Source organism: Dermacentor silvarum, chromosome 4 (genome assembly GCF_013339745.2).
Source record: "Dermacentor silvarum isolate Dsil-2018 chromosome 4, BIME_Dsil_1.4, whole genome shotgun sequence".
Taxonomy (NCBI): domain Eukaryota; kingdom Metazoa; phylum Arthropoda; class Arachnida; order Ixodida; family Ixodidae; genus Dermacentor; species Dermacentor silvarum.
The window spans coordinates 155,658,980-155,679,983 of record NC_051157.2 but is presented as its reverse complement, the minus strand read 5'-3'; the positions used below and the strand labels follow the sequence as shown (position 1 = coordinate 155,679,983).

General features: G+C 49.3%; 2 protein-coding genes across 2 annotated transcripts; one reads left to right on the top strand and one right to left on the bottom strand.

Moving 5' to 3' along the window:
- Positions 1–2,426: 2,426 nt before the first annotated feature.
- LOC125945051 (uncharacterized) lies at positions 2,427–6,310 on the top strand. Its single transcript, XM_049666608.1, has 4 exons — positions 2,427–2,592; positions 4,208–4,576; positions 5,190–5,820; positions 6,205–6,310. Exons 1-4 carry the CDS (start codon positions 2,553–2,555, stop codon positions 6,308–6,310), a joined length of 1,146 nt encoding a protein of 381 aa, XP_049522565.1. The 5' UTR covers positions 2,427–2,552.
- Positions 6,311–6,693: 383 nt separating this feature from the next.
- LOC125945050 (uncharacterized) lies at positions 6,694–8,326 on the bottom strand. Its single transcript, XM_049666606.1, has 2 exons — positions 8,132–8,326; positions 6,694–7,935 (listed from the first exon to the last, which is right to left on the bottom strand). Exons 1-2 carry the CDS (start codon positions 8,261–8,263, stop codon positions 6,694–6,696), a joined length of 1,374 nt encoding a protein of 457 aa, XP_049522563.1. The 5' UTR covers positions 8,264–8,326.
- Positions 8,327–21,004: the final 12,678 nt, after the last annotated feature.

Genomic DNA, 21,004 nt, shown 5'->3' with positions numbered 1-21,004 from the left:
AGCACCTTTCGACAGCGTGCAGCCGCCACTCGTTTGCTTTTGACGACAAGCATTGAAGCAAAGTCTAGGTCTTATCCTTACCCCAGAAACTGTGACCAAACAATACCTAGGGGGGCCGCTTTATAAAACCACATGTAACGAAAACATGCTCTAATATTATCGCTTATATCGTTCTAACCCTAGTACCCACACGCCTTACTTTGGTATCGTTGAGTAGAGAAAGAAAAAGGTTTAAGTCATACGCATGTCGCGTTCACAGATGGCGCCGTTGTTGCGCCACGCAGGACGCAATCAGACCTAAAGTTAGCTTCTCGCTCGGAGTTCAGAGAGGCATAGCTCGGAACTACTTTTGTCGGTCCTGGCGGGAGTGGTCTCGCTTAAGCGACCTCGCTAAGTTATACCAGGTATATTTACATCACTTCAAGCCGGCGCTCATCAGGAGTTATAGGGCCTGCAAATGTTCAATTTGTTTCAGAAAGGTCACGCTTGTTAGGCTATGGTGCCACGGCGTAATACGTGCAGGATTTAGAAACGGCATGAAGAGGGTGAGGCCACAAGAGACAGGGATACTCAACCCCCTCTATCATGGCGGAACGTGTCCGCCTCCGTTAGGAGCGCAAGCGCAGGATATTAAGGCAGGCGCAATAGCCCCAACCATCTATGGGTATGGTGGAGGGGTTAGGACACTCTCGGACAGTCATTCCTAAACTCACTTCTGTACCATGGTGTCCAAACACATTCTGAGGTGTGACATAAGCGTGGGTGCGGAGATGATGTTCAAGGTGATGGAGCAGTGGCCATTTGAGTTCCCTGCGCGAGGTACATCGCTTCAGGTTCCCACGACACCATTGCACAGACAGCCCATCGAACTCGTCCCAATGACCCTCAAGTGGGGAACGCTGTAAGGGCGTCCGACCCTATCGGGGGTGTAGGCCCAACCCGGGTTGTCTCAGTGTTTCTAGCTCCGGCAGGCAAACACCGAAAGGGTGCCATGCCGGGACAGCCGCATAGTCGAGTGCTAGGTCTGCTAGATAAATGTGACTAATGCTAATGGCGTAATTATGTTCATTCGCTGTTTCAGACAGCGAAAAAAGGCATGTGCTGAGAGAAAAATACATAAGAATACGTCAAGGTCTAAAGGAGCTCCTGTGGAACAAGCCCATACATATTGCTTCAGAACTAATTGGCGAGCTGTCTTCGACGAAGAACCACGAAAGCGCAGACCACTGTCGATACTTACAAGGAATGGATGCTAATGAAGGACGCCGACGCACTGTTGCAAGCACTTGCGGTAAACGACAACCTGAATGAGATGTCCCTGGATGTCTTGTATCACGCGTGGGAGTCGTCCTGACGGACATTTCGAGGCCAACTGTATAAAGTCACCACGTTGACGACGTTGGCCGTGTGGGAGTTGCCGAAGACGTCAGAGTGTTTCTTCCAATGGGCTCTCGGCTGCCTCTTGGTAAACGAGACGTTGGAGAAATTTTTCTTAGGGCAAGTGGTATTCGATGAGCTGAGCGCAGCTACCATGGCTAACAAACTGTCTGAAAACAAAGGGCTACGTAAGTTAAGCATGGTTTCAGATGAGGGCAGCTTCACATATGCAACACGGGGGTTGGTTCGACTGCTTGCTTCCAGCACTCACGGATAATGGCACACCAGAAGAGGTCACGCTTTGCTTGGGGGATTGGAATCAAAACCAGTGGGCGCAGTTGATTAGCGCACTCCTAATAAAAGGAAGTGCAACGAATGTAACAATCGAGTTTCTTTTCGAAGAATACTGTGACCTGCCTTCAGGGTGGAAAGAGCTCGCAGCAAGTGTTTCTGGTGAAAAGGTTTACTTTAAACATTGTGACAACACTTCCGGCTCCGGCATGGTGTGGGATTAACCGCCAAAGTGTCACGCTTGGTTGCTTTCGGTACACAAGACGCTTTTACGGAAAGCATACGACGGTTGTAATGGCTGAAATACGTAACCACTTTGCAAATGCAAATCGTGGAAGACCTTTTAGAGCGAACGACCTCTTCAGCCATCCACTCGCACATTCATACCACAGCGACGCTGAAGAAGTTCTGTTTATTCTACCATGCTAGCGACAGCGTTGCCTATGACACGATGAAATTCTGGCAGGAAATGTCCGAGTATCGGCGTCGAAACACGAGCCTGACTGAAGTGGGAATATGTCTGGCTTGCATCGACGCCTAAGCGCTGCCATTTATCGTCAGCGATTACAAAGCACTCTCAGCTCGGCAGGATGGTCTATCCCCCGGCCCACGCCAAGCTCTCCAGGATATAAGGGCTGTTTAGGGCTCTGTTAGGGCTCTGTTATACTCCGGCGTTCACAACGCGCGCGCGCGCCGGGGTTCGTTTCGTCGCGTCACGTCGGCGAAGACACGCCAGGCGCAAATCCGCCTCCCCTATAGACTTGAATTCGCAGCCGTTCTAGGGCGCCGCCATTTTCTCGCGACGGTGGCGCCGCGATGCGAGCTCTGGCTGTGGACTGCGGGCAACGCGAATCGCTGCACTGGCGGAAGCAGGAGCGGTGGCAATGAATTCCTCTTCAAGCGGACCGTTGACGCTTAAAATTGGTAAGTGCATGCTCATTTCACTTCTGCATTTTGTACGCATGACGAACGTAGTAGAACACGCGTCGGATCGAGGACACGCTTGACTTTTGTAAAGTTTCGCGGTATCACTGTCGCAATGAGGGCGACGCATTTTCGTTTGCGGAAGACGTATGCATTGGTTTTCGCGCGTCGTAAAATGATATATTTGGTTAGATTGAGTGTTCTGGCAAGTGGCAGCCATGGTGCTAGATAATTAGGGCCAATAAGCATGCTACAGCTGCATGTAACGTCGCTGTGCGCTGTCAGAGCCTTTGCAGTGACATGACACGGTGTTGTGGCGAAGCTTTAGTTGTTTACAAAAGTAAAACTCACAAGGTGTAAGACTAGATTTCATTCCTACCTCGACAAACTTATCCAAACAGGGTAGCGGTTTTAGAAATGCGTTTCACACCTCGTGTAAAGTTACAGAGTGATGGATGCGATGAAGCTAACAATATTGCCGCGAAGCACTGTTTGTTTTCTTTTGAACCGCCTCTGAAAGCTCCTCTAATAGCCTCGTTGGCTACGCGATACGTGACCAAAGCACGCTTGCTTGAAAAAAAAAATACTTGGGGAGCCCATCTACCGTAACAATAATCATGATCTGGTTTCCTAGCGTTTCATTTCTTGAAAACTCATTGCTCGGCGCCGCCGCGCTGGAGCCGTGGTTACGGTGTTCGGCTGCTGACGCGAAATACGCGGATTCTATCCCGGCCGCGGCAGTCGCATTTAAATGGAGGCGAAATGATAGAAGCCCGTGTACTGTGCGATGTCAGTGCACGTTAAGGAACCACAGGTGGTCGAAATTTTCGGAACCGTCCACTACGGCGTGCATCATAATCACATCGTTGTTCTGGCACGTAAATCCCCAGCAGTTTTAAGACGAAACTTTTATGTGTCTTATGCGGAGGTGTCCTTTAAAGTGTTGACAATGGCTTTTTCGAAAACCCGCCGTCGCTGCGGATGGCAAAAATGTCACCTGGCTTCATGGAAATGCATATACCCGATCACGTGTGGCGCATACCTCCATATCGAAGTCCGGGATATGCGGGTATGCGCCATATGGGGTTTTACATGTAGCGAAAGCCTCTCATTTGGTAATGTATAATCCGATGTGTAAAGGAGTGTAACGCCGAGCGGAATTTTTAAAGCTCGGCGCTCGCCACATTCCTATCCAAAATGCTAAACGCGCCGATAGAGCCCATGCCACTCGTGACTTGGAAGTACCAGGCACGGGGCGATATAACGCAAGGAAAGCACGCGAGATAAATTACGACTTTTGTTGTGTGGCATAATAACTCTTCAAATACTAGATATTTATTTAGCGTGTAGGATGTTGGAGATGCGTTACGGTACTTTAAGAGCCTTATCGCAAAAGTTCGCTGCTAAGATGAGTGCGGCCGATAGGGAAGCCATTCTTCACCCAATGACCATGCATTGCTCTGTCTGCTATCAATGTCATCCTGTTAATTGATTTAGAGGCACAAACTCACCCAATGAAGTTTGCCGCCAGAGCTTTGTTCTGTGTGCTTTCATGTATGACGATATTGCAATTAACGTTTTATTTATTTATTTATTTTTTGCTTCCTCACCGTAGGCGACCGTGTTCTGCCGCATCCTCTTTCCCTCGCGGCCAACGAATGGAAAGACGATATGAAACTCTGGCCCTCCCTGCAGGAAAACCACATTACGTATTATCTGCTGAAAACAAAAGCCTGCGACCTGGAGGACGTCCAAGCCATCAAGAGCTTAGACTCATATAACTACGTAATAAGCGGTAAAGTGGGTCAGCTCCTCGTTTGCCAGGCTGACAAAGGGACATGCTTCATAAAAGGGAAAGTCTCTCCTTCGCAAGCTGACTCTGACCGGCCATATGAAACATGGGTTTGCATAGGAAATGATTGCCGTATCTGGACCGGGTCGTGCTCCTGCAAGGTCGGATTGACGACCGTGTGCAGCCACGTAGGTAAGTGCAGTCATTAGTTTTACTTGCACTGACCGCTGTTCCTTAAAATTACTTAAACGCTTGCCACACAGCTGCAGCTTATTGTTAACAATTAGTTTTTCTTGCATCGTAGCCACCATTGAGAGTAATATGACCTATGCTAGCTGCAGGTTTATTTTAATTATTATACTTATATTTATTTTATAGTTATTTATTTATATCGTTTATAATCTGCATATGCGGCATGCAACGTCATTGCTAAACCTGATGTGTTATGCTGGATATATCATATATCTTTGTCTAATACATTGAGAAACGAAAAGAAGATTGTGCAGAAATGAGTGCGAAAGTATCGTAGGTCTTGAGTTCTGTTTCAAGGATTGTTTTGTATTCTCATGTATGTAGATGTCATAATTGTTTATTGAGTATCACATGATTTAAAGTTATGAGTATCAACGTTGACATTCAATAACTAGTTCTATACCACCACGCCACCAGTCAGCATAGTGTGTGTTCTCTGTCCTGGGCCCCACCAATACAGACTTATTTGCACATGGAGTAGTGTATTCATCGTCGCCACAGGTTGCTTTTAATTGACAACTTGTTTTTTCCCCCTCTTTTCTCGTACGACAAGGGGCAGTACTATGGAAGATCGAATTCGCCAGCCGAAAAGGTCTGACCGGGGAGAGCTGCACTGACAGGAGTGCAAAGTGGAACCAGGGCACGAAGAGGAATGTTACACCAGCACAGATAGATGCCATGGACTTTAGGCTACGAAAGGAATTCAACGACCTGCAGCATGAAGGGAAGAAGCTTACTACAAAGCGATATGAGACTCACGAGCAATATGTGGGAGAGATGCAGCAGTCCACAATAGCACCCCTTCTTGACATAAAAGGGAGTCTCCTCCACCAGGCTGTAACTGCAAAAATCTCCACTAGTGTGCATGCTAAAAATAATCTTACGGAAACCGTGCCCAAGCTCACTCATGGTTCACATGAGGACGAAGACGACCTGTTGGTGTGCGAGACATGCTCAGACTTCTACAGCAAATGGGTAAACATTAAAGAACCCGTTAGGTTAAGACTCATGGAGCTCACACGCCAGCAGACTGGAAAGCTTTGGGAAGCTAGCCGTAAGTTGCGTCTCACCGCTTCCAATGTGTCGAAAGTTCCAAGGAAAAAAGACACTCCGCCAGATAATTTCGTCAAGTCACGCCTTTTCAGTCAGTTTAGGGGCAACAAGGCAACAAGTCATGGGCAAAGGTTTGAGCCTGTTGCCAGACGGATGTTTGAAAATCAAAACGGTGTCCATGTTGAACGTTGTGGCACAGTTGTTAGCGCCACACACCCATTTCTTTCGGCAAGCCCAGATGGCTTAGTTGGGACACAGAGCATATTAGAAATTAAGTGCCCAATCGTAGATGATTGCCTGCAGCTTGTAGACTCCAACAAATATGATCTCAAAAAAGACTCGAACGGAGCTTACTACCTGGATAAAAAAGGAAAAAATGGCTACTACTACCAGGTGCAGTTCATTATGTTTTGCACAGAGCGTACACACTGCTATTTTTATGTCTGGTCAGCCATGAATTCTGTCTTAGTTGAAGTGCCCTTTGATGCAGACTTTGTTTGCCTTCACATTTCAAGGCTGTCAGAATTCTACTTCAGGCAGTATTTGCCAAGGCTTGTTAATGCTGTTCACAGCAACAGCTTAGACATATCTGAATACAAGGATGCTGTACTCGCGAAATAAACTGAAAATATGCGCGGTGAAAAATTGAAATAATTTTATTTTGGCAATGTTTTTTCAATAAAGCATACACTGTAATCACATCCTGGTTTAAACAAATTTGTTGATGTAAGCAAATATCACTGCAGCAAGGGATGCATAACTACTATGTCTGAAAGCATACAAATGTTACCTCAAGCATTCATGGGAGTACGCTTGAGGCTGCAGAAAGAAAGTTCCAGAGGTTTTGTTATGCATCTCAATCACCAAATGTGTGCAATGTTTAACATATGACAGTGCAATGCAACAAAATGGGTAGAATATTGGACCAGTCCATCCAGTCTCGTTTCACGGCACCGGAAGTGTCTACATGCTTGCCCTTTTGCACGTCACACTGTAATATTGCTCTAGGTGTGGTCTAGTTCATTCTCACTTTCCGCTTCCTCGTCTTTTTCAACTTTTGGGTCTGCTATAAGTGGCCCTTTCAGGTTGCACAAGCCCGCACACACAAGAATAATGCTGTTCATCAACTTCTTGTGATGTATAGGCAATGAATACTTGAGAATTCGGTACACTTTAATTCGATTGATTGCACGTTCAACGTGGATTCTCAAGTGCGAGATCCTTCTTGATGCTGTTGCTTCTCCTTCGGTAAACTGAAGCTTGCCTCTTGAGAAGGCTGGCATGTTGAGCTTCACCCCCTTTTCCTTCATAGAATTGCTTAGACTAAAGCCCCTGTCAGCCATGATTACATGGCCTTCAGACAAGTTGTCTACGAATCCAGACTCTTCAATAATGAACTTATCTGAAGCCCGTCCACCATATGCGTTTGATACAAACATTATGAATCCACTTGGCGCAACCGCGACGAGGAACTTAGCAGTGTTGCAGCCCTTGTAGGCGCTGTATGTCTGCCCTCTAGGATAAAGTTTCTTAGGCCGCTGCATGTGCACCTCAGTGCAGTCAATGATACAGGTAGTGTCAGCATACTGACTTTCTGCAAACTGTCTTGGCATTGTTGCCAAAATTGTTTCAATTGGCAGCCATGCAACAACATTTCTCATAATGCCGTCCAAAATGCCGATCATTTTGCGAAATATTTGCCCTGTTCGTGCCACAGATGTACCACATCTCAGGGCCAAGTCAAAATACAAAAGTCCTAAGCGAAGTCGCATGAGTGTTAACAGGAGCTGGTCACCAATGGTCATGCTTCCGCAAACCTGACCACATTGAGCCACTGTTGTCACTAATTTCCAAAAGCCATCTAGTCCAAGCCCTGTATAAAAGTTACAAGTTGCCTCAGAAAGGCCCTCAAAAACTGGTCTTGGTATGGTTTGTGTTCCTGAGCATTGAAAATTAGTTTCTGTAGCTGCATATGAATGTTCAACCTGTGTGATGGAATACGGGTCTTCCCACTGAACTCCCACACTGCAAACCTGTGTTTCTGCTTGGCAACTCTTGTGACACTTTTCATAGTCTCGTTCTTCCTGAATCGAAGCATTGCCACGGCAGCTGAGGTCAAGGACACTGATCTCGCATTCGTCTGGGTGTGCTGAATTTTGCTGCATCTGTTCTCCTGTGTACCCCGTTGAACTCAGCGGAGATGGAGCTGGTGCGACTATCACTGCTGGGACATCACGGTGTGTGGCCTGCGTGTACAAAGACAAAGTACAAAATGCAATGTCAGAAGAGATATAATGTGTTAATGCTCTCAAGCCTGTACTAAACAACGCATTTTCTATCATGCCATGAAAATTGCTATTTACACCACATTTAGCGTAGTTGAATGATCTTTCACAGGGACAGTTCGACTATTTGGATGAAGACAAATCGGGAACATATTACCTGACTGTCCATAAGCTGCACTGACGCAGCCACTGAAGTTGGCTGGAGGGTTCTCAGGATTGGCCTCCTTCCACGTGTCACCTGCGTACACGCATGCGGACAGTTCACGTGAACTGCGTAGATCGAAAACATAGGAACGAGCCCGCGCCTTTGACATTTACTGAGTATCCCATCTCTGCATTATTTCTTCAAGAAAGTTGCGGCGTGTTAATTTTAACCACACATTTTGAACAACAGCACGTCTGTAACTATTTTACAAATATAGCGCACTAGAACAATCTGTGCAAAGTGTGTATGCGCGCGTACGTCGTAGCGCAAGCGGGGTCACACTCACTTAAACTTGCTTTTGGGGCAAAGTGATATGCATGGAGCTCGAATGCGTAAATATGAATGCTTGACGCGCCCACCTCTTGCTGACCACCGGCGTTAACAGCGAGTTCACGGCGTACCCAATATTCGCGTCTGACGCCGTTTACCGCCGCGTTCTGACTCCCTAATGATCATGCATGTAATGGTACACCAATGGGAATGGCAAAATGGCAAGACAGCTTTGCGCCAACGGTTAACAATTCCTCGCTATGTGCGGCTACGTCTTCCAGCACTTCGTACGAGGCGTTTTTATGCACACCAAGAACATTCACGGGTAAGCGCGAGCCCAAACAGGTATCTCACACAAATGCAATTCGGATTCCTTACGATTTCTGAACAACCACTTCCACCTCAAGAAAGCAAGTTTGCAAGACGCGCTCACCTTTTTTGCGTAGCCGATGCCAAGCATTGGGCACGGATTTAGGGCAGTAGGTTTGCCGTCAACAAAGTGAACGGAACAGACCTGTAATAAACGATGAAACGCGCAACGGAACGGCATAAGTGGCGCGGTGGATATTAGCTTTGTGCCCATAGTTACAAGTAGGACAACACTTACACGTGCAAGCTTGCTTGGCTTGAAGTCCTTGCGGTTGAGGGCAATTTCCCATTCCCGACACTTTTCAGGTGCAGCCGGAAATCTGTGCAATGAGTACACACCGCACCCACACGTACCTCGGTTGCACTGATGGTCGGCGCAGATTTCATTCATCAGAAGCTTGCGCTTGCGTTGATTGTTCGTGCAGCCGACGACTGCACAATGCCGCCCTGACGAGTAGCTTTTGTACATCGTTGCTACTCACTCAAACCGTGAGTAGCTACAACAAACAAGCAACGACACAAGCAAGCGCCACGCACAGAGAAAAACACACGCTAGTCCGTCGATTCCCGCAGTCCACGCCGAGTGGTGGCGCTTGGTGTCGAGAGTATAGGAGCGCGCCCGCAGTCTGCGTTCGAGGCTAAAATAATCTGGTCTATAGGCTCCGTACAGTCGAGTTTGCGGCTGCTCTGGCGCCATCTGGCGCAGCGACGCAACAGTGTTGGGAAGTGGGCGCCGCAGCTCGGCCGGCTCAATGAGTGTTCTTTCCCGCGCGCTACATTTAGTCTCGGCCACGGTTGAAGCCGTTTTGCTTTGTTCACCAGCCTCCTTATTTTTTTATACGTCTTGCGACGGTGCAACGGCATGCGCTTCATAGGAAAGCGTCGGAGGTGAAAAAAAAAAAGGCAAGTGGAACCGGCGATACTGCTGCGTAAAGGGCTGTCACAACCACGAAGGCCAGCCCGGGATAAAGTTGTACAGGTTTCCTGGCAAGTCTTATGAGATCGAACTGCGAAAGAAATGGGTCGCATCTGTGAGGAGAGTAAAGTAAGTCAGCTTCTGTGATATTTGTGAGAAGGTTTTGTTCTCTAAAGCGTGCTACACATGTGCGTTTCACAGCACGTTGTGCGACGCCAGCGGCCATGGCCAGCTGCTGAACATTTAAAAGAAATTTGTCACGACTTTGCTGATTTGACAACTGCTTGCCGTTGTCTTAGCATTCGGTATGATCAGCATAGCACTGGCATGTGCGATGAGCAATATTTTATGCCAAGGAAGCCTATTTTGTGCTGGCGAGCACTAACTCGACGATCCTCGTTTCGGCCGCTGGCGCTTGAGAGGCGCGGTTTCACATGGTGCGATTTTTCTTGTGATATACATTTGCGATGTATCATTGTAAAAGCAAAGCGAGTATGCAAGGAAAGGAATTTGCAAGCGAAATCGTATCTCGTGAAAGGGGCCTAATGAGCCTCGATCATTGTACATGATGAAAAACGAACATTCGCGTCATGTAAATTAAGATCGCCTAGTTAATAAATCTCGTTTATCAGCGCAGCAGGTGGCTCCGACTGGCTCCCAAACGAGTCAACGAGGATAGCATGGTCACTGCCACACGATCCAACAATCCGAATCGTTTAGCTCACTCGACATGACTGTGCTGACGACAGCCTACGAGTGAGCTTGTAGCTGCACGCAGTCCAGATCGAGCTGTATGACAATCTAAAGTAACAGTGTGACAGGGGCATCAAATGATAGGCCGCGGCGTACAACGCGCCGGAGCGAAATGAGGCATACATTGCCAACAGTGAGGCGTCGATTAAAAATCGGTTTCAGGGTGTCACGTTTTCAGGGTGCCAGTTTGGTGACTTCAATTTTAGTATAATAGTAAGCTTTACTCACGTGAAGGATGACGTCGTATACTTGCTTTCCCTGTTGCGAACGGCACTTCGCGTCAACGTCCACGCCGTCTTTCACACAAGCAACATGCGAAGCAGCGTAGAGCTTGTCTCCGCTGGTTAACGCTGCACCGTGCAAGTAATCGTCTATCCTTTTAATAGGCCTGCACCCCGCAAAAACTATTTGTGCCATCACAGAGGGCCACGCTTGTACTTTCACGTACACACACGCACAAAAAAAAGAAAGCGGATCGCGGATATACGTGCGGCTTTCGGAGGCGTGTATACGTAGTTCCGAAATCTCGCTGTCTTCCCCCCTTCCCAGTTTCGCGCCGCCCGCCACATGCGACGCTGAGCATCGCGCCACCGCTGCTGCGCAGCAGCGCCGCCTGTTCACTGTACGGAGCCTATAGTCCAACGCGACGCGGCTCGACGCAGCGGCCGTATCCAAAGCAGCGTATGCTCAGTAGAGCAGAGCGCCGCGCGGAAAGTGAGCGCCGCGTGGAAAGAAACACGGACGCGGTGCAGTCTGGGTAACGTCGTCGGCGCGAAATGCAGCATGCTGCATTTCGCGCGGGCTGCCGCCGGGCCGCGCCGACGGACGCTGGCCGCGTCAGTCGCGCCTCGCGTCAGACTATAGAGCGCTCGCGTTTTGCTAGCGTAGCGTCGCTGCGCCCAGCGTGCGCGCGCGTCGACGTTACGTCGGAGTATAACAGAGCCCTTATACTCCGACGTAACGTCGACGCGCGCGCACGCTCGGCGCAGCGACGCTACGCTAGCAAAACGCGAGCACTCTATAGTCTGACGCGAGGTGCGACCGACGCAACCACCGTCCGTCGGCGCGGCCCGGCGGCAGCCGGCGCGAAATGCAACATGCTGCATTTCGCGCCGACGACGTTACCCAGACTGCACCGCGTCCGCGTTTCTTCCGCGCGGCGCTCGCTTTCCGCGCTATGCTCTGCTCTACTGAGCATGCGCTGCTTTGGCTCCGGCCGCTGCGTCGGGCCGCGTCGCGTTGGACTATAGGGCAGGCGGATTTGCGCCTGGCGTGTCTTCGCCGACGTGACGCGACGAAACGAACGCCGGCGCGCGTGCGCGTTGTGAACGTCGGAGTATAAATAGTCCGACGTAACGCGAGCGCGCGCGCACGCTACGTCACGTTGGCGAAAACGAAACACTCTATAGTCGAGCGCACCGACGCAGCCAACGTAACCGGCGGCTTCGACGCGCCCCGACGGGCCAGGCGCTGAATTGGCTCCTGACCCATTCGCGCGTTGGTCGCACCGACTGCGCCAACCCACAATGCATTTCGCGCGAAGAAATAAAGGCGCCCACGCCGCTTCGCCGATGGTTTAAAGCGGCGCGCTGGCTTGGGATCGTTCTGCGCATGCTAGGAAGATAACAGCTGACGGCGCGCGCGTCAGAGTATAGAGGAGATGGCCTTGCAGCTGGCGCAGCGCAACCGGCGTAGCTTGGCTGACCGCGAACGACGCTGGCCCGCGCGCCGATAACGTCGGACTATAAACGGGCCTTTAGTCTTCGACCCTTCGCATGCTGCAGACCGGGTCAGGGCTAGGTCAGCTGGTATACCCCCCGGGTAAACGATGTTTGCGTCACTAGCGCCAATTTGTCCCCTGGTGTTTGGTAGGCCAAACTGTGAAACCAATAAACAATAAAAAAATTGCTGATGCTGCTATGGCAACGCTTTTGTTGATGAGAGAGGAGGAAACGCCGAGCTGCTTGTCGTCTGCTATGCGCTCGGCTCGTGCTCCCTCAAGGGCCGCAGAAGATAGCGCCAACCATTCCCTTTCCCTCAAGAACCACTTATCTGCTATGCGCTCGACGAGCGCGCGACCGCTTTGTGAGCCGCAAGCGGAAAAGAGCACCGCTTGCATCTTTTTTAGATTGTGTTGCTGCTGCATATACTGTTTTCTACAGCTTTCGGTCGCTAATTTTCTCGGACGTTGAGCACGTCCACGAAACATTTGTTAGGAAATATTTCTCAGTTAAAATGCACGCGAGCTAGCAAGCTCGAAGCGTGACAATTTTGTTTGAGCAAGAAAATTGAGTAGTCGGAAAATGTGGTGTATTCACTGATTTTATTAGCAACGTATTGCAAACGATACAACTCAATACATACCACAATAGCACAGAGCTGTGTAATTCGTACAGTAAATACAAATGTTGGCATCTGTATTGGTTACACAAACATAAGAGAAGTCTTCACACAATTCATCGTATATAGATTATCGCTGCAGGGGTCACCACGTTCATTGGCTGTACACAGTACAATTCACCACAAACGAAGGTTCATAGTAACACGTTCGTGAATAATGAACTGATCATGCAGAGCAGGTGACGAGGACGTTGAGCCCAACATTGCCAGCTCCTTTTTCTTTTTCCATCTTCTGGAAATAAGGGGGAAATGAGCAGCATTTTAGGTCACATGTTTTAAACAAGTCTCAGCACTTTTTTCGCAAGATGGCGCTTCCAACTTATGCGGGTCAGCTTCGATTGTGTATCTTTGCATGACTTCAACTAAAAATATTCCTCTAAGAGACATTAAGCTTTGCTCAAAGTTGCATTGCTATTGTACAATTACGTAACATGTTTAGCATTGGTGTTGTCTCATTAGCTGGATAGGAACATTGTAGTATTGCAGTTTCTTTTTTTTAATTTACTTTCGCTTTACCATTGCCTACACAGCCCACAAGAGGTAATTAAGTCAAAATAATTTAAAAGCTGCTCTGCGCCGGCACGCGCACACCTGCTCCTGTAAAATTTCTACTATACAACGAAAATTATGGAGACCGTTGCAGCGTGTACCCAAGACTTAGCTTCGTCGTATTGAATTGTGCGATTTTACGTACCACGATGCGTGCGTGAGACACGCCGTAATAACCGACTGCGAAATATTTCGACCATCGGCGGCGTGCGTTAACTTCGGCCCTATCGAAACTCAATTTATTTCTGCGACCTCGTGTTTCAAAGTGTAACGCGATGTCCGATAAGCGACAACGGCGGGCGACAGATATGCCGCTTACAGCAGGGCCAAGTGGGCTGCGTCTTCTTACGAGCGTGAATTCTGTCGTTGTGAAAAAAAGATATTCGCATCTTTCGCTGCGTCAGGAAGCTGGAAAATATTCGCAGCGTTAGCTACACCAGCAGTTTGGAACACCCTTTACCACGCATGATCATCGAATATTAAGTAAAAACGAAAAGAACGCAATTCCCTGGAGCACGCGCAACAAATTTCGCGGCGTAACGTCACACGAAGCCGTAGCAGACGACATGAAAAAAGAAAGAAAGAAGCGCTCCGTGCTGTTCACTTTTGCGCCGTATCTTGCATACTAGTTCTATACAAAGCAAGAATGCACGCCGCCTGCCTTAATGCCCAAAATCAACAAGTCGGTCTTTGCATACCTACAACCTGGACGACGCTCTTTTGGCCGGCAGGGTGGTCTTGAGCCAAACCAGCCGTGGCTTCTGTGGCTTCTGCCCGGGAGGGTCCTGGAAGATAGGGTAGAAATCGGTCTCGGTTAAGGAGGTAGCGAAGGAAGGCAGTTGTACAGGGTCGTCCACTCTTGGGGTGAACACGGCTCCGCGTGGCCGCGCTCCGCGCAGCGCCGATGCCTCCGGCGCGGCCGCGCATCGAAGCAAATCGGCGCAGGCGCACGGGGGCCTAGGGGAGGTGCTTCGCGTCGTCTGCTACAACGCTGGCGCGCGCCGCTCTGGCTTTGCAGTGGAATACAACGCAGGCGGCCGAGCGCCCGAGGTGGCGTCGCGGGAACGCGCGCTTCACTAACTGCATCATTTTCCGGCTGGTTTTGCCTACAGCTTGTGAACAGGCTGCTTAATCAATTTGCATCAACAGATGCAAGCTTCTCAGCACATAAACGACTTTTTTTTTTAATTGACGGGGGTAAACGAACAAAGTTATTGCTTGCGCGCTCTTTATTAGGCTAGGCCCATTTTATTTTACTGCCACAACTATTGGTGTCGTGCATCCGGAGAAGCCCATCAGGCGCGCTTTTCACGATTTGTGTCATGACGTGATGAGACTAGCGCGCTGTTTCCTGCATATCTTGATGCTACAGCGGATTTGGTTAATTGACACCAGCCATAAATTTCGCTGAGAATTAGAGAGCGATTGTTCAATCGTGCTTATATATTTGATCATGTTTGTTAAAGCGTTTTTATCGGTGAGATGCCATGGCACCCAGCAATCGAATAAAAAGCAATCCATTTCTGAGAGCTGTTAACGTGATGATCATGCGAGCCGACAGAAATGCGTTCAATGAAAACACATCTGTTGTCTCCCTTTAACGAGTCATCCCAGAATCTGTCACTTGTGAGCGACCAGCTACTTAGTTGAACAGGCGTTGGCAGCAGCATATCAGCATCGTAAGCTGATTAGAGATGGTAGCATGACCAAAGCAAAAAAATGTGCACGGTGGCAAATCGGGCTGACGCCCATGGCCAGGGAAAGAGTAGATGGCCCGACCGCAGCTAAAGCCCCTATATTTATAAAAGTAGCGCCATTCTTAGACCTTGCCGCCCCCGCGCTCACCCCGGCGCTTCCTCCTCGCCCTCTCTTAGCCGCCTCCTGTCGCCCCAGCCTCCTCCGCTCACTTACCCCTCCCCGTTGGCGCTGAGCCGTGCTCCCTCAAGGGCTGCAGAAGATAGCGCCAACCTTTCCCTTTCCCTCAAGAACCACTTACCACCCCCATTGGCCAATCCGTGTCACGTGGAAGTTCGCGTCGCGCTTTTGTATATTTTTTTTCTTTCCAGCGCGCTCCGACTGCCATTCTCGGGCCTGTGCGACGAAAGTGCTGTACGCACAAACGGATCAAACGTGTTAGGGACAAGAACTTCGTTGTGATGGCATGCTGCTGCGCGTTAAGTTGCCGCAACCGACAAGGCGAGGGCAAAAGGCTTGTTTTGTTTACCATCCGGCGTGCGCAAACGCTTGCTGCACACTTGATATTTGCGCCGTCTCGCATCGTCGCGTTGCTACTTCCAAAACGGCATTATTAAGACCAGTTACTGACTGACGAAGCAAAATCGCGCCTCAAAAATGTCTCCGCAGGGCGCGATCGAAGTTTTCCTCGGATTTCCTCTGGTAGCACGTTAGCTGTCGTCTGCCACGGCAGGCCCGACGCAGGCGGCGCCACTGTCGATATCGCGCCTCGATCGCGCTGGTCGCGCCGAGCGCGATAGTGTAACGGAGGAGGAGGGAAGTGGATGGCGCTACTTTTATAAATATAGGGGCTTTAACCGCAGCCATCTAGGTCGGGCCGGGCTTGGCTTTAGCGAATGGCCAGCCCGTTTGCCGACCACCGGCAGGCGGTCGACAGAGGACACCGGGCAGGCGTCATGACCGCCGCTTAAATAATCTTGGCCGCTTTCGCCCGACGCACGAGCCGGCTACTTCCCCACGACGAGAGCAGCATGGCTTGTGCGCTCCTGGCGTTCCTTTGACGGTATTCTTAATTAGGTTTCACCCACTCAGCCTACCTCCCCCCGCTCTCCCACCTCACAAAAAATATAAATAAATTCATCATAGCAAATTTATACGCTGTCCACCTCTATGGCATATATAGCGCAGAGTCCATGTGTCGCTTCGGCACGTATACCCCACAATTACCAAATTATTAAATTTTAGTGAGAATATGCATTTGACCAATTCAGAGGTAATGGTGAAATGAAGTGGAAGCGAATAACGACTTAATTACCCGGAAAGACGTGATGTAAGCTGGAAAACTGGCGCGTCGATTATAGATTTCCCACTCCAACCACCTAGTCAAAATGAACAGAAACAGCATTCGAATACTTTGTGCACTGACTCCAAGGATACGAAAAAAGAATGTGAATAAATAAGGAAAGGTCCGCGCCACCTATTTTACACGAGCTCATCCATGCTATCAAACATCATGCTATCAAACTCATCCATGCTATCAAACGATCCCTTTAATTGAGAACGCGACTTCCCGCGCAATGTATGCGTCAAAGGACTGGCACCGCTTGGCGATATTACATGCAGTCTGACAACAAAAATAAACTGTATTTTTTTATTTATTTAGAAAGATGAAAACTGGGCGTAAAATTACCGCCAGAACAGTTTCCTACATTACGTAAAGCGATCCACGCCTACCTACAAGCGGCATTAACGCGGCCATAACAGAGTAGCGGATGCCACCCCTTAGTTTCTGTCACTCTTTTTTACCAGCCTTAGTGGTAGAATCAATTGCAAAAATGATCAAATATATAAGCACGATTGAACAATCGCTCTCTAATTCTCTGCGAAATTTATGGCTGGTGTCAATTACCCAAATCCGGTATAGCATCATGAGATGCTGGAAACAGAGCGCTAGTCTCATCACTTCATGACACAAATCGTGAAAAGCGCGCCTGATGGGCTGTTCCGGATTCACGGCACCAGTAGTTGTGGCAGTAAAATAAAGTGGGCCCGGCCTAATAAAGAGCGCGCAAGCAATAACTTTGTTCGTTTACGCTTGTCAATTACAAAAAAAAGGTCGTTTATGTGCTGACAAGCTTGCATCTGTTGATGCAAATAGATTAAGCAGGCTGTTCACAAGCTGTAGACAAAACCAGCCGCAAAGTGATGCAGTTAGTGAAACGCGCGTTCCCGCGACGCCACCTCGGGCGCTCGGCCGCCTGCGTTGTATTCCACTGCAAAGCCAGAGCGGCGCGCGCCAGCGTTGTAGCAGACGACGCGAAGCACCTCCCCTAGGCCCCTGTGCGCCTGCGCCGATTTGCTTCGATGCGCGGCCGCGCCGGAGGCACCGGCGCTGCGCGGAGCGCGGCCACGCGGAGCCGTGTTCACCCCAAGAGTGGACGACCCTGTACATTAAGCAGGTTGCATGAAATCCAATGTAAAGGACACACCTTGAACTCATGCTTAAATATGGAACGTGAATTATGTATCAAGCGATAAGGCGCGTGAAAACGAACTACAAATGCGCACACATTCGCAACCACTAATAAATTGTTTTTCTTACCCTCGTCGATCGGGGACCCCACTTCCACTGCAGCAGTGGGAACAGCCGTCCACAGGAGTCGTGTTTTGGCAGGGTCGGCGTAGGCATTTTCAGCGAAGTGGTCCGAGCAGAGGCGGTAGCCGTTGTACATTTGCTCCCGTGCGAGTCCCTCAAGATCTGCTCTTTGGGCGTAATTCCGCCATACGTCACACCTAGAAAATGAAACAGGTACCACCATGAATATCAATAAACAACACATAAAAGCGACACTAATATATAGAGTGCTAAAAAGCGAGAAAATATGTCACGAGTTCAAAAGTGAAGCGAAGCTCGCCCTTAGCGCAGGTAACATGAACTTCTCGTGACACGGAATGTAAGCAGTCGCTCGTACGTAATTATTTTGGGGGCTTCTTTCTTAAACATTCAAATGTGGTAATGTCACCCCAAGGAACTGCTCGTCGGAATGCTCTGAAGCCGAGCCAGTTCGTCGAATAAGCGCGTTCGGCGAACATATATATACTTTGCAAGATTTCTTCGCGAAGAAAAAAAAATGCAGGTCCACCGCTAAAAAAACCAATACCGAAGCGAAATTTCCGTTTGAGCGTCAGCTGGCATCAACCGGCTCACCAGAAACTGTCCACAAGTAGCTTTACATGCTTACAACGTTACTGAAAAATGCGCAGTGCCAGGAAAAAGAATGACTGTAAAGCAAGGGCAGAAATGTTTCGGTTCGCTCTGTGGCCGTTTTGATAAGCACAGCACATGATTCTTCGTACCGAAAAAAGTGTGCTTACCTTTCGTCCGCTGGGAAGCGGAAAAATTTGGCTGCGCTGTTCCTTCCCGAGTTGCGGCACCAAAGAGCAGCACAACACGCCTTGTGTCCTGTGCCTAGTTTCGCCGACATTTTCAGATGTTCGCACTCACAAACACCAAAATTGTCGCTTTCCTGCAATTCTAAAAAGTTTCACACGTGGACAGCGAAAAGGGCTGGAGCAGACGAACGGAATGGCAGCAGACGAGATAAGAGCGAGAGCGCCGCCCTTCGGCGCAACGAAGGCCGAGTCTGGATAAATATATAGGGTGTTAAAAAAACGAAAATGGCCAAGGACATATTTTTTTCAACACATAATTGCATAACTTAACTTTATTCATGCGTAGGTTGGAAAGGTAGGGCCACACATGCAAAAGTTGCTGAATTTTCGCTTCCTACCAAAACAATGGCGGACGCTTTATTTCAGATACCGAAACTAGTCGAAGTGTCCGGCCCCTGACCGGGTCCTATCCCCGCCTAGCACGTACAGCGGTGAGCACTGTTAGGGTGAACACGCGAGCGCGTGGCCGACGGCACTGTCAGCGCCCCGTTACGGTCATCACTGGAAACATTGCGCATGCGCATCACGCCTTCCGCGAAATAATTGTTCCACCGCGCGCATGACGTCATGAATGCACTTGTTCGTCGTCTGCTAGCCGCATTTTTGTTTTCTAAGCCCATGCATCCTGCATTTTAAGATTTCTTTAAACATCTGTGCTTGAACAGAACAAGACAAAAAAACTTGTATATCTATGGGGGCGTGTCTATTCGTTCCCTTCAAAGTTGTGCATGCAACGCCGTATATAAAACAACCAAACATCTTTCGCAGCCGTTCATTCTGTCGCCAGATCGTATTATGGCTAGGGTTCCCGATGATGAACGGCGCTCAATTGTCGATCTTTCCCTGAAAGGTTATTCCCAGCGGTATATTGGCGCTTTAGTTAATAGGCCCCTGAAGACTGTGAACAGGATAATTCAAGCCTACAAGTATGAAGGTCGCATTCAGGATGCACCCCGCGCGCCCCGCCCTAAAGCTACCACAGACGATGAAGACGCCCTCATAGTTGCAGCTGCTGTTCGTAACCCTTTCTTCCCAGCCCCAGCAATACGCGAGGACTTGGATTTGGACGTTTCGGACACCACTGTTCGATGTCGCCTGCGTACTGCGGGCCTTCGCAGTCGCGTCGCAGCGCAGAAGCCACTACTAACGGCGGCAAACAAGGACGCACGACGGCAGTTCGCTGAGCTGCACGAAGCATGGACATCAGAAGAGTGGGGTCGCGTCATCTTTTCGGATGAGTCGACGTTTTCGACGCGACAAGACCAAAGATTGCGTGTTTGGAGACTACCAGGCACACGGTGAGGCAAACTTCCTGCTTTGAAAAGCAATTGTTTTAGTTAACGTCACAATGCCACGCAGGAACGACCCGGACAACGTGCAAGGTGTTTCTGCCAGTGGGAGATCGAGTGTGAACGTGTGGGGTGCTGTTTCAAGATATGGTTTAGGGCCCCTGCAACGTATACGTGGACACTTATCGTCGGAACAATACTGCAACATTTTGAACAATGTGCTGTTGCCATATGCGAGCAGTTTATTCCCAGACGGTGATTACCTGTTCCAACAGGACCGGTCACCGATACACACGGCGCGGGCTGTCAAGGAGTTCCAGGCGGAGCAGCACATGCAGCTACTGGAATGGCCTCCGAAAGGAGCGGACCTGAATGTGATAGAAAACGTGTGGCGCCGTCTGAAAGCTTCTTTGGCAAGGAAGCCCCTTTATTCCGCGACTTCGGACCAGTTGTGGGCGCAAGTCAGCAACGAGTGGGAAAGGCTGAAAGCCGATCGGGAATATGTTCGATCACTTTACGACTCGTTACCGTCCAGAATAGCTGCAGTCGTTGCTGTAAGTGGTCACATGACTCGCTATTAGATTTGCTCATGTTTTTATATTTGTTCTCATGGTCTTGTTTAACTTGAATTGCAAAAGTGCAATTTTCTTGAATAAAAAGTTTAATAATTATCCCTCTTACACTCACTTTTTTCCTTCACGCGCCAATCTTCAATCCAGATGGACCTTGAAATGCAGAAGGTATCAGCTCAGCGAACAAAAAATGCGGCTAGCAGACGACGAACAAGCGTATCGATGACGTGATGCGCGCGGTGGAAAGAGTGTTTCGCAAAGCACATGCTGCGCATGTGCAATGTTTCCAACGATGGCTGTTACGCGGCGCTGATAGTGCCGTCGGCCACGCGCTCGCGTGTTCACCCTAACAGTGCTCACCGCTGTACATACAGCAGGTACGCGGACTCGTTAGAGCCCGATTGTCCGGATTGCGGCGATCCCTTCTGCACTTTAGAACACATGCTCTGGCGGTGTCCCTCGTTAGGGGACCACGATCATCTCACCACGGAAGAAAAGTGGGCGGAGGTGCTCAAGAGCTCCGACCTCGCCGCTCAGCTATGGGTCGTCCAGAATGCCC

Bases quoted from the DNA above. Each gene is read 5' to 3' on its own strand.
- LOC125945050 (XM_049666606.1), bottom strand. From the start codon at position 8,263: ATGTTTTCGATCTACGCAGTTCACGTGAACTGTCCGCATGCGTGTACG. The intron at 7,936-8,131 runs GTAATATGTTCC...TTGTACACGCAG, and splicing joins TGCAGCTTATGGACAGTCAG to GCCACACACCGTGATGTCCC.
- LOC125945051 (XM_049666608.1), top strand. From the start codon at position 2,553: ATGAATTCCTCTTCAAGCGGACCGTTGACGCTTAAAATTG. The intron at 2,593-4,207 runs GTAAGTGCATGC...TCCTCACCGTAG, and splicing joins ACCGTTGACGCTTAAAATTG to GCGACCGTGTTCTGCCGCAT. The intron at 4,577-5,189 runs GTAAGTGCAGTC...TCGTACGACAAG, and splicing joins GACCGTGTGCAGCCACGTAG to GGGCAGTACTATGGAAGATC.